The 16,960-nt window shown below is 45.7% G+C and overlaps 1 protein-coding gene across 4 annotated transcripts; it reads right to left on the reverse strand.

Moving 5' to 3' along the window:
* Positions 1–1,303: 1,303 nt before the first annotated feature.
* On the reverse strand, positions 1,304–15,477 carry tyro3 (TYRO3 protein tyrosine kinase). Of its 4 annotated transcripts, none has more exons than XM_061300785.1 (19): positions 15,053–15,477; positions 14,154–14,373; positions 13,105–13,205; positions 12,866–13,036; positions 12,694–12,780; positions 12,496–12,611; positions 12,224–12,404; positions 12,025–12,167; positions 11,529–11,667; positions 11,318–11,459; positions 11,159–11,253; positions 5,181–5,276; positions 5,011–5,091; positions 4,841–4,933; positions 3,855–3,976; positions 3,528–3,637; positions 3,267–3,426; positions 2,970–3,106; positions 1,304–2,534 (listed from the first exon to the last, which is right to left on the reverse strand). In XM_061300785.1, the coding sequence occupies exons 1-19, from the start codon at positions 15,108–15,110 to the stop codon at positions 2,144–2,146; spliced, it is 2,643 nt and encodes an 880-aa protein (XP_061156769.1). In that variant the 5' UTR covers positions 15,111–15,477; the 3' UTR covers positions 1,304–2,143. The 4 variants fall into 4 exon arrangements, 3 of the variants coding, with proteins under 3 accessions (XP_061156769.1, XP_061156768.1, XP_061156770.1); XM_061300784.1 differs by having other exon boundaries at positions 11,318–11,477; XR_009718348.1 differs by having other exon boundaries at positions 2,393–2,534; positions 3,267–3,394; positions 11,318–11,477.
* Positions 15,478–16,960: the final 1,483 nt, after the last annotated feature.

Raw genomic sequence — 16,960 nt, forward strand, 5'->3', positions numbered from 1 at the left:
TCCCTTACCGCCGGTGTCCACCAGCGGGTTCGGGGATTGCCGCCACGACAGGCACCAATGACCTTACGGCCGCAGCTCCGGTCGGCCGCCTCAACAATGGAGGCGCGGAACAAGGTCCACTCGGACTCAATGTCCCCCGCCTCCCCCGGGACCTGGGAAAAGTTCTGCCGGAGGTGGGAGTTGAAGCTCTTCCTGACAGGGGATTCCGCCAGACGTTCCCAGCAGACCCTCACAGAACGTTTGGGTCTGCCAGGTCGGACCGGCATCTTCCCCCACCATCGGAGCCAACCAGTTGACAGCTCCGCCCCTCTCTTCGCCCGAGTGTCCAAAACATGCGGCCGCAAATCCGATGACACGACTACAAAGTCGATCATCGAACTGCGGCCTAGGGTGTCCTGGTGCCAAGTGCACACATGGACACCCTTATGCTTGAACATGGTGTTCATTATAGAAAATCCGTGTCGAGCACAGAAGTCCAATAATAGAACACCGCTCGGGTTCAGATCGGGGGGGCCGTTCCTCCCAATCACGCCCTTCCAGGTCTCACTGTCATTGCCCACGTGAGCATTGAAGTCACCCAGTAGAACGATGGAGTCCCCAGAAGGAGCGCTCTCCAGCACCCCCTCCAGGGACTCTAAAAAGGGTGGGTACTCTGAACTGCCGTTTGGTGCATAGACAGAAACAACAGTCAGGACCCGTCCCCCCACCCGAAGGCGGAGGGAGGCTACCCTCTCGTTCACCGGGGTGAACCCCAATGTGCAGGCGCCCAGCCGGGGGGCAATAAGTATACCCACACCTGCTCGACGCCTCTCACCGTGGGCAACTCCAGAGTGGAAGAGAGTCCAGCCCCTCTCGAGAGGGCTTGTACCGGAACCCAAACTGTGCGTGGAGGCAAGTCCGACTATATCTAGTCGGAACTTTTCTGCCTCGCACACCAGCTCGGGTTCCTTTCCAGCCAGAGAGGTGACATTCCATGTCCCAAGAGCCAGCTTCTGCAGCCGGGGATCAGACCGCCAAGGTCCCTGCCTTTGGCCGCCGCCCAGCTTACAATGCACCCGACCCCTTTGGCCCCTCCCACAGGTGGTGAGCCCATGGTAAATATGTTTTTGTTATTGTATGTATGTTGTTTTGTGTGTAAATATGTTTTTGTTATTGTATATATGTTGTTTTGTGTTATTTGAGCCAATAAATGCAATTGCTATACAGACACCATGTCATTTGTGTCATAACATACGACACAAATGACCCCCCAAAAAATAACCATATAAAATGACCCCACGCCCCTAAAAAAAAACAAATCTGGTCACCCTAAATAATTTAATCTCTATAATCCCCTCGCCATACACTGGCCAATAGCAGATCCCATCGATCAATTTCCTGAACTAGTTATTTTGGTCCAACGTTAATCCGTATTTTTTAGCGCAAAGTTAACTGGTGCTTGTGTCCTTGCTTGATCATGGATACCTTTGTGTTATCCTCCTCTGACTAGTAGGAAATCGGCTTTCTTACTACGAAGCAGGTTTTCTCCCCAACTGCCATTTCCCCCGCAAGCTAGTCTGTAACTGTAACTGTGAGGACTAGCGCTAACAACAAAATGGCAGTTCCGTTGATGTTGCATCATCTCATCTGGGTCCACAAATTGCCCAATGGAACGAGTGAGTGCATTGTGCACAGCACCAATGTGCACAGCAGCAAACTATTTTGTCGTCTATAAACATTTCTGCAAATCAGCACATGAGAGAGGTTGACTGTCAACTAGTACACACAATCAAAGCAAACTGAAAAGAAAATCTTGTCAATTAAGACGGCCTTTAGATTGTAGCTCTATTAAAAACCTCTCAGAGAGCTAAAAGTTGGAAAGCTAGCACGTCGCAGGGGAGAGTAGGTTCTTTAAAAGTGGCGACAAACGCAGCCTCGTTAAGCCACCGCTGGCCTCACTTGACGTCAACGACGAGCTTAGCACTGCAAATCATCGGCCTGGTTTTGTTGTGTTTGACGTCAGTAACCCTGCATACGAAGCTGTTAGAAATTAAAGTTTTTAACGAGTCTCATTCATTCAAATTAACAAGCAAGTAAAAAAGTGCCAAAGAAAGTGTGCAAAACTCAAGTGTTCGCTACGTGTCTCGAGTCCCATTCGGTCAGTTCATACGTGAACAACGGCGTCGTCGTCCTCTTCCAGATTGTCCACGCCTGGCCCCTGCCCCCCTCCACAGGGGTCCACAATGTACCTGTAGTCTGCGCTGCCTCCGATAGCCAGCGCGGCCCCAGACGCCACCATCAGCCAGTCCTGCTCCTCGTCCTTAGCGTCCCGCTTCCAGGGGACGCTCAAGCCGTCAACCTCTCGTGCGCCGTCTGCCCCGCTGGCCCCCCTGCCCTCTTGGCCTTCTCCCTTCACGTTGACGTAATGTAAGGACTCCTTGCACGGGACGCCGGGTGAAAAACTAAGCCACAGCTCCTCCAGCAATACCACCAGACGTTGGAACGTTGGCCGACATTTGGGGACTGGACTCCAACAGCTGTGCATCACGTCGTAACTGAGAAGTCAAATGAAATTGGAGCAAGATGCATGAATTCGCATGGCATTGAGCTAATCAAAACTGAGCCACACGACTAGAACTGGTAGGTCACATGACATCATAATGACAACACAGACACTGCAGTGGTTATGACACTAACTACAATCTCATGACATCACTGACATTGTCATACCCGCGTATGACAATGTTATGTCATGGCGACCCTGAAAGGTCACAAGACAGCAAGACGTCAAAATGACATTGTTACGATGTCGTCACAGAAACTTGATAATTATTATGACGTTACAGCCGAGATCACATCATGTCAGGTCAAATCATGTGACGTTATATCATGTGACAGTCAGTGACGTGGCATTCGCTTGAGCTGGCACATGACATAATCCTTGCTGACATGACACCATAACTGAGGTGTCGCATACATCCCAGACTCACATGTCTTGTCTGCACTCGGCAGGTTTCTTGAGGCGCTCTCCTCGTATCAGGTACTCGTAGATCTCAGAGTTCTCCACGCCGGGATACGGCATCTGGCCGCGGGTCATCACTTCCCACATGGTGACGCCAAAGGCCCACTGTGACACACACACAAACAGGTTTCAATCACCTCCGATAGCCTCCGTGAGACAAGAAACGATGACATCATGTTTGACTTCATCCCGACCACTATAATGACTATTTCATTGAGTTGACGATACCAATTGCTGTGGGGCTAAAAATAAAACGTAGCAGTACCACGTCGCTCTGCGTGGTGTAGACGTTGTCGGCCAAGCTTTCCAACGCGATCCACTTGACGGGGAGCTTGGAGACGGATCCCTGCCGGTAATAGTCTCCTGAGTAGATCTTCTTGGAGAGACCAAAGTCTGCGACGCACACAACCATGTTCTCATCCAGTCTGATGCAGAGCAGAAGGACGTCACCACAATCATCGTTGTGGACGTATTGTGTGACAGAGGTGCGTGATAAGCAAAGGCAATAGCGCCGAGGAGGACTGACATGCAGTTCCGGGCCGCCAGATCTCTGTGGATGATATTATGACCGCTCAGGTATTCCATCCCCCTCGCCACGTCCAACGTGAACTGAACCAGCATGTGCGCCGACAAGTCCTGACGGGAAAGACATGGCACGCGAGCACAAGCGGCAGTCACGCGCACAAGGAAAGGCGGCGGGCGCAGTGAAGCCCAGCCCATCTCACAATGAGCTGTGATGATAGCCGCAACTCAAGTTGTGATGCGGTGAGGACGTCAGTAAAGCAAAGTGGAAGGTGAGTGCAAAAGCGTGGAGCTAGTGGCCCATGAGGGTGGGCCGGCTGGGGACACGTACAAAGGGCTGGTCACCGAGCCTGGACAGGAGCAGGAATGTGTGCAGGTCTCCATGCTTCATGAAGGGCAAGACCACCATTGGGACGGGCAAACGCTGAGCATGACGCCGCTGCAAACTTACTCCTGTTGGCCCAAACGCAGTGCCCGTCAAAAGAAATCGATGTAAGGTAGTGTTGTCAAAAGGGCCGATACTTTCGGTACCAACACGCAAAAAATACATCGATACCTGCTTTTTGTGGTACCGACTACCGAATATTTAACTTTTCACTTGGCGAGCTGTGTCGATTCTTGCCGAAACTGATGGGGGCAGTATACGCATGGAGCAGCAGTCAGCGGCTCTGAAGAAGCTCAGTGGCCTAGTGGTAGCTCAGTGACCTAGTGGTAGAGTGTCCGCCCTGAGACTGGAAGGTTGTGGGTTCAAACCCCGGCCGGGTCATACCAAAGACTATAAAAATGGGACCCATTGCCTCCCTGCTTGGCACTCAGCATTAAGGGTTGGAATTGGGGGGTTAGATCACCAAATGATTCCAGAGCGCGCCGCCGCTGCTGCTCACTGCTCCCCTCTCCCCCAGGGGATGGATCAAAATCACATGGGGATGGGTTAAATGCAGAGGACAAATTTCACCACACCCAGATGTGTGTGTGACGATTATTGGGACTTTAACTTTACTTTAACTTAAAACCTTCGGTCTTTCATAACAATGGCTTCAGCAAGTTGGAGTGGAAGTCCAACACGCCGGCTTGTTGATAAGCCAGGTCGCTCAAAGAGTCGTGTGTGGAAATATTTTGCATTCAAGGCGGGTACAACCGAAGCAATTATAGATTCGAATAAGCCGACGTCTTGCTTGTTTTTATAGATGTGTGACTTGAAGGCTCCATGCCACTGCTGCACTTTTTTAATGTATATCACAGATATTTGTACCGACTACTGAAATTCTGGTATCGTGAGTCTACTAGTGCTCGGTACCGGAACCAGACTGGCTTTACCAATGAGCTGGATGACGTTGGGGTGGTGGAAGTCCTTCATGTAGGCCGCCTCCTTCAGGCACTGCTCGATGTCACCTGACGCGGTGATGTCAGCTGGCCATGCCCACAGGGTGACATCATCAGAGCGTGACTTTGCAAGGCAGGCCACGTGGCCACCGGAGAACACTCACCTCTCAGAACCTTGACTGCTACCTTCTGGACCTGGCAGTCGTCTTTCTTCAGGAAGGCCTCACGCACCGAGCCAAACTCACCTAAACACACAGAGCACGCAGGCGCTCTCAGTCAACATGGCGGCAACATTGGAGCCAAGGCAAAACATGATGTGAACACACAACGTGACCTTTGCCCAGCATGTGGCCGAGTACAAGCAGCCTCTCTGGGATAAGAACGTCCTTCAGTTTGTTGTTGAGCTCCTCGCTAATACCCAGACTATCCACTAGAGATGAAACACACAACAGCATTCATTTGATTCACTGAGATAAACTAACATTGCAGTGGGCATGGCTAAATGAAAGGTGGCATGTCACGTGACAGCAGGCCCCTCCCTATTTAAACTTGAGACAATCGGTCTGTTTACATGGACGACTACAAGAATATGGAAAATCTTAACTTTTGAGAAGCTGAAAAGTGCATTTCAAATCAGCAATGAAGATAACAAAAAATACTACTGATTAATTTGACCATTGATTAGTTAGCGATGAATGGATTAATCGTTGCCACCTTTATATGGTGGCTCATGTAAAAGTTATAGTTCTAAGTTATAGTTAAGTAAAGTTTTATATATATATATATAAAATGTATGTATACAGGACTGTCTCAGGAAATTTGAATATTGTGATAAAGTTCTTTATTTTCTGTAATACATTTAAAAAAACAAAAATGACATACATTCTGGATTCATTACAAATCAACTGAAATATTGCAAGCCTTTTATTATTTTAATATTGCTGATTATGGCATACATCTTAAGAAAACTCAAATATTCTATCTCAAAATATTAGAATATCATGAAAAAGTATACTAGTAGGGGATTGAACTAATCACTTGAATCGTCTAATTAACTCGAAACTCCTGCAAGGGTATCCTGAGCCTTGAAAAACACTCAGCTTGGTTCAGTAAACTAAATGACAAGTATGGGGAAGACTGCTTATCTGACTGCTGTCCAGAGGACCATCATTGACACCCTCCATCAGGAGGGTAAGACACAAAAAGAAATTTCTCAAAGAGCAAGCTGTTCACAGAGTGCAATTTCAAAGGACATCCGCAAAAAGTCTGTTGGAAGGGGGAAATGTGGCAGAAAACGCTGCACAACCAAGAGAGATGACCGCAGCCTTGTGAAGAAGAGTCGCTTCCAGAATTTGGGGGAGCTTCAAAGACAGTGGACTGAAACTGGAGTCCAGGTATCAAAAGCCACTGTTCACAGACGTGTCCGGGAAATGGGTTACAACAGCCGTATTCCCATGGTCAAGCAACTTCTGAACTCAAGACAACGGAAGAAGCGTCTGACTTGGGCTATGGAAAAGAAGCACTGGACAGTTCCAGAGTGGTCCAAAGTCCTCTTTTCAGACGAAAAGCAAGTTTTGTATTTCATTTGGAAGTCAAGGCGCCAGAGTCTAGAGAAAGGTTGGAGAGGAGCAAAATCCAAGTTGCTTGAAATCCAGTGTGAAGTTCCCACAGTCAGCGATTGGTTTGGGGAGCCATTTCAGCTGCTGGTGTTGTTCCACTGTGTTTCATCAAGTCCAGAGTAAATGCAGATTTTAGAGCACTACATGCTTCCGTCTGCTGAAAAGCTCTATGGAGATGATGATTTCATTTTCCAGCATGATCTGGCACCTGCCCACAGTGCCAAAACCACCAGTAAATGGTGTACTGACCATGGCATTACTGTCCTCGATTGGCCTGCCAATTCCCCTGACCTGAACCCCATTAGAGAATTTGTGGGTATTGTGAAGAAGAAGCTGAAAGACACCAGACCCAAAAATGCAAATGAGGTAAAGGCCGCTATTGAAGCATCCTGGGCATCCATAACACCTCAGCATTGCCACAGGCTGATTGCCTCCATGCCACGTCGCATTGGTTGCAGTAATCCGTGCAAAAGGATTCCCAACCAAGTACTGAGTGCATTAATGGACATTTTCAAATGTTTGATTTTGTTTTTCTGTTTTAGATCTTTTTTTTTTACTTGGTCTAAGGAAATATTCAAATTTTTTAAGATATGATTTTTGAGTTTTCTTACGCTGTAAGTCATAATCAGCAATATTAAGATAATAAAAGGCTTGCAATATTTCAGTTGATTTGTAATGAATCCAGATAGTATGACATTTTAGTTTTTTTAATTGCATTACAGAAAATAAAGAACTTTATCACAATATTCAAACTCTCTGAGACAGTCCTGTACACACACACACACACACACACACACACACACACACACACACACATACATATACTATATACTATATACATATAGATAGATAGATAGATAGATAGATAGATAGATAGATAGATAGATAGATAGATAGATAGATAGATAGATAGATAGATAGATAGATAGATAGATAGATAGATAGATAGATAGATAGATAGATAGATAGATAGATAGATAGATAGATAGATAGATAGATAGATAGATAGATAGATAGATAGATAGATAGTAGGGGTGTAACGATACATCGATACACATCGATTAATCGATATAATGCTCTACGATTTATTGGCATCGATGCTAAACGTAAACATCGATTTATATCGCCGTGTTTGACCTCGGACATTAGACGCGACTTTATTTTGAAATCCAGTTCATTGTTGCTTGCTTCCTCTTTCCGGGAGCAGTGCGCCCGGCGTTGTTGTGTTGTGAGCAGAGCAGGCACGTGAAAGGGGAGTCGACAACTAGTACACGGCTCCTGGGCTGGTGCTATGGCTAGTGTCTAAAAAGACGAGGAAATTTGCTCCCCTTTAGGCTTCAAGTCATTCGTTTGGAAGCACTTTGGATTCCAAAGAAAAGATGGCTCAACGGACAAGACACGTGCAGTTTGGAAATCTTGCCATGCGGTGATCAAATATTCAGGGAGCACAAATCTCGCCGCACATTTAAAGAAAAAACACGACATCAAAGTTCAGTGTTAAAATAAGCACTTTGTATACTACAATAGTACTCTTGTAATTTCCTAAATAAAGAGTTTGTAGTACCTTGTTGATTTTGCGTATGAATTGTTATAAATCAGGTTATTGTTCTATATTTTTTATTAAAAAAGAAATAATCGATCGTAGAGCACTATATCGCGATATATCGTGAATGAATCGCAGCAGGCTTTAAGATATCGGTAAATATCGTATCGTAGTTCTTTGTATCGATATATCGTATCGTGACAAAACCCGCGATTTACACCCCTAATATATATATATAATTTATATATATATATATATATATATAGTATATACCGTTTTTTTCCGTGTATAATGCGCCCCCATGTATAATACGCACCCTAAAAATGGCATGTTGATGCTGGAAAAAAGCCTGTACCCATGTATAATACGCACCCAATTTCTTTTTTAAGTCCCAATGATTGTCACACACGCAGGGAGGCAATGGGTCCCATTTTTATAGTTTTTGGTATGGTCTTAACTAGGCTGGATGTATTTTTTTTTGTTGGCGTTGATTTCTCCGACTGCCCATAAAGGCACCACCGCGATCAGTGCGGACATGTGAAAAAGGCGTGCGGACATGTGAAAAAGGCATGTATGGGAGAGACGTTGAAGAGGAATAAAAACACCCTTGGAAACCAAAACTTGCCCCTCGTCGTGACTCGGAGCCGCAACAAATGTTTCGGATTTGTGTAGGGTACATTGTAGGGGTGTAACGATACATCGATACACATCGATTAATCGATATAATGCTCTACGATTTATTGGCATCGATGCTAAACGTAAACATTGATTTATATCGCAGTGTTTGACCTCGGACATTAGACGCAACTTTATTTTGAAATCCAGTTCATTGTTGCTTGCTTCCTCTTTCCGGGAGCAGGGAGCAGTGCGCGGCGTTGTTGCACGTGAAAGGGGAGTCGACAACTAGTACGCGGCTCCTGGGCTGGTGCTATGGCTAGTGTCCAAAAAGACGAGGAAATTTGCTCCCTTTTAGGCTTCAAGTCATTCGTTTGGAAGCACTTTGGATTCCAAAGAAAAGATGGCTCAACGGACAAGACACGTGCAGTTTGTAAATCCTGCCATGCGGTGATCAAATATTCAGGGAGCACAAATCTCGCCGCACATTTAAAGAAAAAACACGACATCAAAGTTCAGTGTTAAAATAAGCACTTTGTATACTACAATACTCTTGTAATTTCCTAAATAAAGAGTTTGCAGTACCTTGTTGATTTTGCGTATGAATTGTTATAAATCCGGGTATTGTTCTATATTTTTTATCAAAAAAAAAATAATAATCGATCGTAGAGCACTATATCGCGATATATCGAGAATGAATCGCAGCAGGCTTTAAGATATCGGCAAATATCGTATCGTAGTTCTTTGTATCGATATTATATCGTATCGTGACAAAACCCGCGATTTACACCCCTAGTACATTGTGACAGCAAACCAGCAGGTGATCGAGCAAGCGTCTGATACGAGAGCATTGTGTTCGTATGGAGCGTGTTTGAAGTGAACAGTAGAGAAGAAAGGAACAAGGCAAAGTGTGCAATAAAATATTACCTGTAATACGCATTTTGTTAATTGCTGATTGAAACTGCTAACTAAACTGTGAATTGAAACTAATAGGGAGAGAACTGAAGTCTTGCTCTTTATATAGCTGACGTGTCTTGCGCATCCGTTCTGCGCATCTGTAATGGCGGCCTCCGTATGATATCCGGTTTGCGATGGAGATTAAAAACCAAACAATATTTGACAATAACACACCATCAAGGATTGCACCATCGCATCAAACCATGTGTCATCAATTGTGAATTTTATGATGCGCGATTGACAACAAACAAGAAGAAAGGTTATTTCAAGTTTTATTTCGAGGGAGATTTGTCATGTCTCGTCCCCAGTTTTGCTATGTGTCTAGTTTGCCATAGTTTCTGTTCGCGTCGCCCTTCCCTTCCTGTGTCACCTCAATCAATGTAACGTGTTTTGTATTTAAGTCCTGTCTGCCCCTTGCTCACCGTCGGATCATTGCATGTGTTACTGTCATGATGTCTGTTTGGTTTCTGTTCGTGTCTTTGGTAATGTCACCCTGTCTTTTTGTTCCACGTCTTTGTCGGTCAGTCCTGTTGTTGGTTTTGTTGTACCATGATTTTCTTTAAAAAAAAAAAAAAAAGAAAAAAAAAAAAAGAAAAAACTAAATTTGTACCCATGTATAATGCGCACCCCAGATTTTAGGACAATAAATTAGTTAAATTTTGCGCATTATACACGGGAAAAAAACAGTATATATGTACATATATATGTATATGTACATATATATCTATTAGGGGTGTAAATCGCGGGTTTTGTCACGATACGATATAATATCGATATAAAGAACTACGATACGATATTTGCCGATATCTTAAAGCCTGCTGCGATTCATTCACGATATATTGCGATATAGTGCTCTACGATCGATTTTTTTTTTTTTTAATAAAAAATATAGAACAATATCCTGATTTATAACAATTCATACGCAAAATCAACAAGGTACTGCAAACTCTTTATTTAGGAAATTACAAGAGTATTGTAGTATACAAATTGCTTACTTTAACACTGAACTTTGATGTTGTGTTTTTTCTTTAAATGTGCGGCGAGATTTGTGCTCCCTGAATATTTGATCACCGCATGGCAGGATTTACAAACTGCACGTGTCTTGTCCGTTGAGCCATCTTTTCTTTGGAATCCAAAGTGCTTCCAAACGAATGACTTGAAGCCTAAAGGGGAGCCAATTTCCTCGTCTTTTTGGACACTAGCCATAGCACCAGCCCAGGAGCCGCGTACTAGTTGTCGACTCCCCTTTCATGTGCAGCAACGCCGCGCACTGCTCCCGGCTCCCGGAAAGAGGAAGCAAGAAACAATGAACTGGATTTCAAAATAAAGTCGCGTCTAATGTCCGAGGTCAAACACGGCGATATAAATCGATGTTTACCTTTAGCATCGATGCCAATAAATCGTAGAGCATTATATCGATTAATCGATGTGTATCGATGTATCGTTACACCCCTAATATCTATACATATAAATGTAAAAACCCTGGCGTTAAGTTTTTCCCTGCTTCCGAACAACTAGATTGTTGACTCAGCAGTAAAATGAAGACTAGTGATTGAACACGACTACCGCAGTACTCACATGTTGAAACTTGCATGTCGCCGGCGTTTCGGTTGAAGGAGCGAGGAGCCGTGAAGGAGACCGGCGTGTCAGTGCCGGTGGGGGAGAAAACCCAACTGCAGACGAAACAAAAAAAGTGTCACACACACAGACGAGCTAGATTCTGGCAACTTTCTGTACCCAAATTGCGTTTCCTTCCTGCGTCGCCGAGCAAAGACTGAAAAAAGCAGCGCCAAGACTGTCAGCGCCAGAAGGGCGAACAGGACGCCCACCCAGATGTGGTTCCGCTCCGTGGGGGCGCTTGCGGACACTGCCCAGCCGTCTGCATGCTCAAAGGCACCTTCATTAGCGTGATGTGAGCACATAATTAGCATGTTAGCGGCTAACACACCCAAAGTGGGCAGGACCACAACGGGCGGGCTCCAGGGTCCGCATCCCGCAGCTGTGCAGGCCGACACCTGGACGGACGCGTTGAAGAGGCGACCGCCGCCTGTAAGCCTGGCCCTGGGCTCCTTGAACAGGAGCGGCTCCTGGACACACCGTTTGTAGATGTCTCAAAAGCAATTTAATTCATTGACAACTAATTATCGAATAAACATTGCAAGCCATCGTTTAACTGGATATTGTCCAAATCCTCAGATTTTAGTAGTTCTTCTCTGCTTTCTGTAGTCCTGCACAAAATTAGACGGATTATTTTTGTGTTTGATCAAATTAAGACATTTGCAAACATCTACTTTTATTTTGGAAACTACTAGAATGGCAATCGAACACAAAAATAGGGCTGCAAGGACAATAAGTTTAATCATTACTTACTCTGTCGATTAATTGATGATTCAGCGCAATAAAATAATCTTTCATACGTCAACCAATGGTCGCAATGAGGTCACCTGTCGCTCCCCTCCCAGGATCCATTGCAGCTTGTAGGCTAGCAGCTGTCCCTGAAGCTCCTCCTCCCGAAGCTCCGCCCACCTGAGGCTCAGCTGCCGTTCCGACAACTTAAAGGTCAAGTTCCCAGGGGCCACGGAGGGTACTGCGAGGACACCGTTGTGACGCGGACGCGACCCTGACTCCAGATTGGCGGCTCACCTGACTCGGACGTGAGGAAGTGCGTCCAGGGGGAGAAGGGTGACGGCCCCACCTCGTTGAGACAGGAGACACGTGCGCTGTAGTTTGAGTGGTGGGTCAGACCGGTCAGGACGTGACTGTGAGGAGGGACGGCCACCGACCACTCGGGCATGACGACACGGCCGAGAGTCAACCGTTGGAGCTGAATGGGGACGAATGATGCCGTTTTGTTTGTGTGTGCTAGCTGAAACCACACCCCGCTCACTCAGCTGCCTGGACAAGTGACAAGTTACCTGAACAATGCAGGCGGACAACTCAGAGTGACCTTTGAATCCTGGTTGCCATGACAACAAGGCATCGCTCTGACCCATCTTGGCAACCTCGAGTCCGGCGGGAGCTGCCGGCAACACTGTCACACACACAAAATGTCTGATTACTAAATGCGGCCTCCCCTCCATCAGCTGTTAGCCTAACGCTAATGCTAGTCTCACCTTTGATGTTGACCATTCCGGTTCTGGAAACGGAGATCCCCCGGGAATTACGGGCCTCGCAGTAGAACTTGAGCGTGTTGTTGACACCTGCGCGCCGATGACACGTGAGCATGTAACTCCTCATTTGTTCACGCAGGAGGCCATGTGACATCTAGCATACGCGAGGTCTTACCCAGGACCCGAAGGATGGAGGGGGACGGAGTGGCGCCTCCCTCTTGGACGCCTCCCAGCCACCACAGAACTTCCACGGGCTCGGGTGGCCCGACAGCACCGCAGGTCAGGTTGAAGGGCTCGCCGGGGAGCGTGGCCACATCCTGAGGCTCTTGAACAAAGTAGGGGACACCTGGAAAAGATGCATGCAGCCTATGAGTGCAAGGCTTTGGACAAACCAAACCAAAGTTTGGTCCTCACCTTCGACTGTGATCCAGCCTCGTTCCGACGACAATGTCTGACCGCTGAACTCCACCTCGCACCAGTACTGACCCGCATCCTGCTGCTGGACCGACTTCGCACTGAAATGCAAAGTTGGAGAGCTTAACTGGAAGCGGATACGGGAAAGGACCCGGAATGGACTGCGGTCACATTTGCTGGACGGCACGGCGAGAAACATAGCAAAGCGCCCCGCCCCCCAAAAAGAACAAACCCTAAAGACTAGGGGTGTAAATCGCGGGTTTTGTCACGATACGATATCATATCGATACAAAGAACCGCGATCGATATTTGCCGATATCTTATAGCCTGCTGTGATTCATTCACGATACATCACGATATAGTGCTCCACGATCGATATTTTATTTTATTTATTTATTTTTAAATAAAAAATATAGAACAATATCCTGATTTATAACAATTCATACGCAAAATCAACAAGGTACTAAAAAACTCTTTATTTAGGAAATTACAAGAGTATTGTAGTATACAAAGTGCTTATTTTAACACTGAACTTTATCAAATTCCTATATTTTTTCTCATATAAGTAAGTAAAGAAGAATGAATATTCTTTCTTTTTTTGTAATACCATTAACTTTAAAGTGCATTACTGAACTATTTATTTACAATAATTTTAATTGTCCGTTGACCCATCTTTTCTTTGGAATCCAAAGTGCTTCCAAACGAATGACTTGAAGCCCAAAGGGGAGCGAATTTCCTCGTCTTCTTGGACATTAGCCATAGCACCAGTCCAGGAGCCGCGTAGTTGTCGGGAGCCGACGTGCCTGCTCTGCTCACAACACAACACGACGCGCACTGCTCCCGGAAAGAGGAAGCAAGCAACAATGAACTGGATTTCAAAATAAAGTCGCGTCTAATGTCCGAGGTCAAACACGGCGATATAAATCGATGTTTAGGTTTAGCATCGATGACAATAAATTGTAGAGCATTATATCGATTAATCAATGTGTATCGATGAATCGCTACACCCCTACTAAAGACAGAAAGCAACTAGTTTTGGAAGTTGGTACCTGTGGTAGGTCTCCCAGTGTTTCTCACCGAGGGCAATGAACATCTGGTCGCTGCTGAGGAGCCGAGCGCCGTCCTTCATCCAAACCACGTCCGGCTCCTCCACACCATCCACGGCGCAGCCCAGACGGACGGCATTGCCCTGAGAGACCGTCTGGTTGCTCGGGTGCCGACTGAACGTGACCCCGCTTGAAAAACCCGATTGAGGTGCCGTGGTGTCACCTAAAGGAAGCGATTCACACCAGACATAGCACACAACTTGTGTGGTTTTGTAATAAAATTATTCGCTGTGCCTCTTATCCTCACTAGTTGTATTATTTTTTGTTTCAAGTTTGTTTGTGATTTGCATTGTATTTGTATATTGGAACCGCTTATATCGAACCGCAATATGATGGCGTTGAGCTATCCAATGGAGCAGAAAAAAACAACAGTCCAACTATCCTTGACCATGACACCAAGACAATTCTCCTTGTTTTCTGACACTTTTTGTAAAGGCAATACGTGTGCATGCCGGTATCATCGTAAACCTTGTGTCCCGAACCAGCACTCTAGAATCCTTTTCTACTTGTAGCATTTCAAGATGCTTTCAAAAATGTCAATCGGCATCCCTCACACCCACACAAGTCCAACAACATGACATCATCACTCTTCCCGGACATCCATGCCGACGTCATCCCGTTGCGATGAATCTGATGACGTCAACACGGCAAGTCAGTGCGATCCTGCACGATCATTGATCGATTACGCGATAGAATTACAAATAGTCGGACAGATAACGAAGGACTATATATATTTTCACCGCGTTAAAGTGCTAGAAAAACATTTTACAAACAAAGTGCACCTGCATCTCCCACGTTCAATCAACCAGTAATAAATCAATCAATTCATCCAGTGGACTCACCGAAAGCACCAGAGGATAGCACAGCGACCAAAGCGAGTCTCAGCACCAGCTCGTCCATGTTTGTTTGCTCGCCTATGGCGCACGGACTTACCCTTGCGCACACTCACGTCCTACGCGCGCGTGTGTGTGTGCGCGCTGTGTGTGTGTGTGTGTGTGCGTGTGTGTGCGTGCGTGTGCGTGCGTGTGTGTGCGTGTGTGTGTGTGCGTGTAGTTGCGGCCGGGTATAGATTAGAAAATGCTCTTGGAGCCATCCGCCAACCGCTGGCGAAAGCAAAAGCGCACGCTTCCGCTTCGATCCGAGGTTCACTTGCAGCGCGAAAAGACAAAAACGCAGAGGGAAGAGCAGGGAAGAATTCTGGAAGAGAGTTGCTCGGCGAGAGGGGAGGTGGTGATCATCGACGAGTTTGTGACGACAACGTCAGGTGACCGCACCGGATGTGGAATTCCACGCCTTCAAAATACTCTTACCGCGTGACGTTTCTTCGACTTTCTTTCCTGGCACTTTGCGTCACGTCACACTGTGGCGTCAACGAGCTGATGAGACCCTGTACATCAGGGGTCAGCAACCTTTCTTAAACCGAGAGCTACTTCCTGGGTACTGATTAAGGCAAAGGGCTACCAGTTTGACACAGACTTCTGAACTAGCCAATTTGCTCAATTTGTTATTATTGTCATTTCCAGTTCGCATGTACCGTATTTTCCGCACTATTAGGTGCACCTAAAACTTACATTTTACTAAAAAAACACAGTGCGCCTTATAATGCAGAGCGCCTTATATATGGATCAATTGATGAATTTGTTGATCCATACTGGTTGTACACAGTGCTCTGCCAAAATGTTTCAGTACGTTTTAGTACGACTAGTAAATTACAAGGTCTCATCGCTTCCCAACATTACGGCAACTGTAGTCAGGGGGCGTCACCGAATAGCTGTTGTACCCGCGAGGCTATTTCATTTCAAAATAGGCTGCTCCGTTAATGTTTCGAGTAAATCTACGGATTGATATGGAAGGGAAACATAGGTAAGCAGTACCAATGCGTTAGATTGAACTTTAGTCAGTTCCGATCATTTTATAGGAGATCATTTGAGAAACGCGATTGTTTACACTTTGCTGAGGCTCATGGGAATTTGTGGATGGCTAATGCTATAACGATAGCTGCTATACGCACCAGGCTATTTCATGTCAAAATAGGCTGCTCCGTTAATTTTTCGAGTAAATCTACGGATCCATATGGAAGGGAAACATAGGTAAGTGGTACCAATGCGTTAGATCGAACTTTAGTCAGTTCCGATTATTTTATAGGAGATCGTTTGAGAAACGTGATTGTTTACAGAGGGCTCGTTGGTTATTGGCTAGTGGATGCATACCGCAACCCTAGTCAACCTCAGTTTGTTGCAGTATAGCTTCTATTTTATAGGCCTTATAATCCGGTGCGCCTTACTATATATGGACGAAGTTTTAAAATGGGCCGTTCATTAAAGGTGCGCCTTATAATCCGGTGCGCCTAATAGTGCGGAAAATACGGTAAGTGTGATTTTAACAATAATAGCAAAAATACAGTCAAACCTTGGTTTTTGACCACAATCCGTTCCAGAAGGCGGTTCGAAAAGCGAATCGGTCGAATTCTGAATCTATTTTTCCCATTACAAATAATTGATTTTGTTTTAAATTCGTTTCAAGACAAAAAAATCCCGCCTTATTTAAGCATTTTGTCATTTGCGCATATTTGTCCGATCGCGCAACTGCAGCGCACTGCCAAACGCGCAACCGTAACGTGTCGCCCACCGCGCAGCTGGTCGCATTATTGTGACAGAGCCGTCGCTGAAATTTAGAAAATATTTTTAAAGTCCTGATGTACTTTCCAAAATTTAAGTCGACCTAAGTGCGCAGGTGTAGAAACTGGATGT

This window comes from Syngnathus typhle, linkage group LG16 (assembly GCF_033458585.1).
Source record: "Syngnathus typhle isolate RoL2023-S1 ecotype Sweden linkage group LG16, RoL_Styp_1.0, whole genome shotgun sequence".
Taxonomy (NCBI): domain Eukaryota; kingdom Metazoa; phylum Chordata; class Actinopteri; order Syngnathiformes; family Syngnathidae; genus Syngnathus; species Syngnathus typhle.

What these genes read in the sequence shown, in the direction of transcription:
- tyro3 (XM_061300784.1), bottom strand. Translation starts at nt 15,110, where the DNA reads ATGGACGAGCTGGTGCTGAGACTCGCTTTGGTCGCTGTGCTATCCTCT. An exon ending in CTTCCTCACGTCCGAGTCAG is followed by an intron (nt 12,168 to 12,223) that starts GTGAGCCGCCAA and finishes GTGTCCTCGCAG; the next exon opens with TACCCTCCGTGGCCCCTGGG. An exon ending in CAACGTCATCCAGCTCATTG is followed by an intron (nt 3,977 to 4,840) that starts GTAAAGCCAGTC and finishes TTGGGCCAACAG; the next exon opens with GAGTAAGTTTGCAGCGGCGT.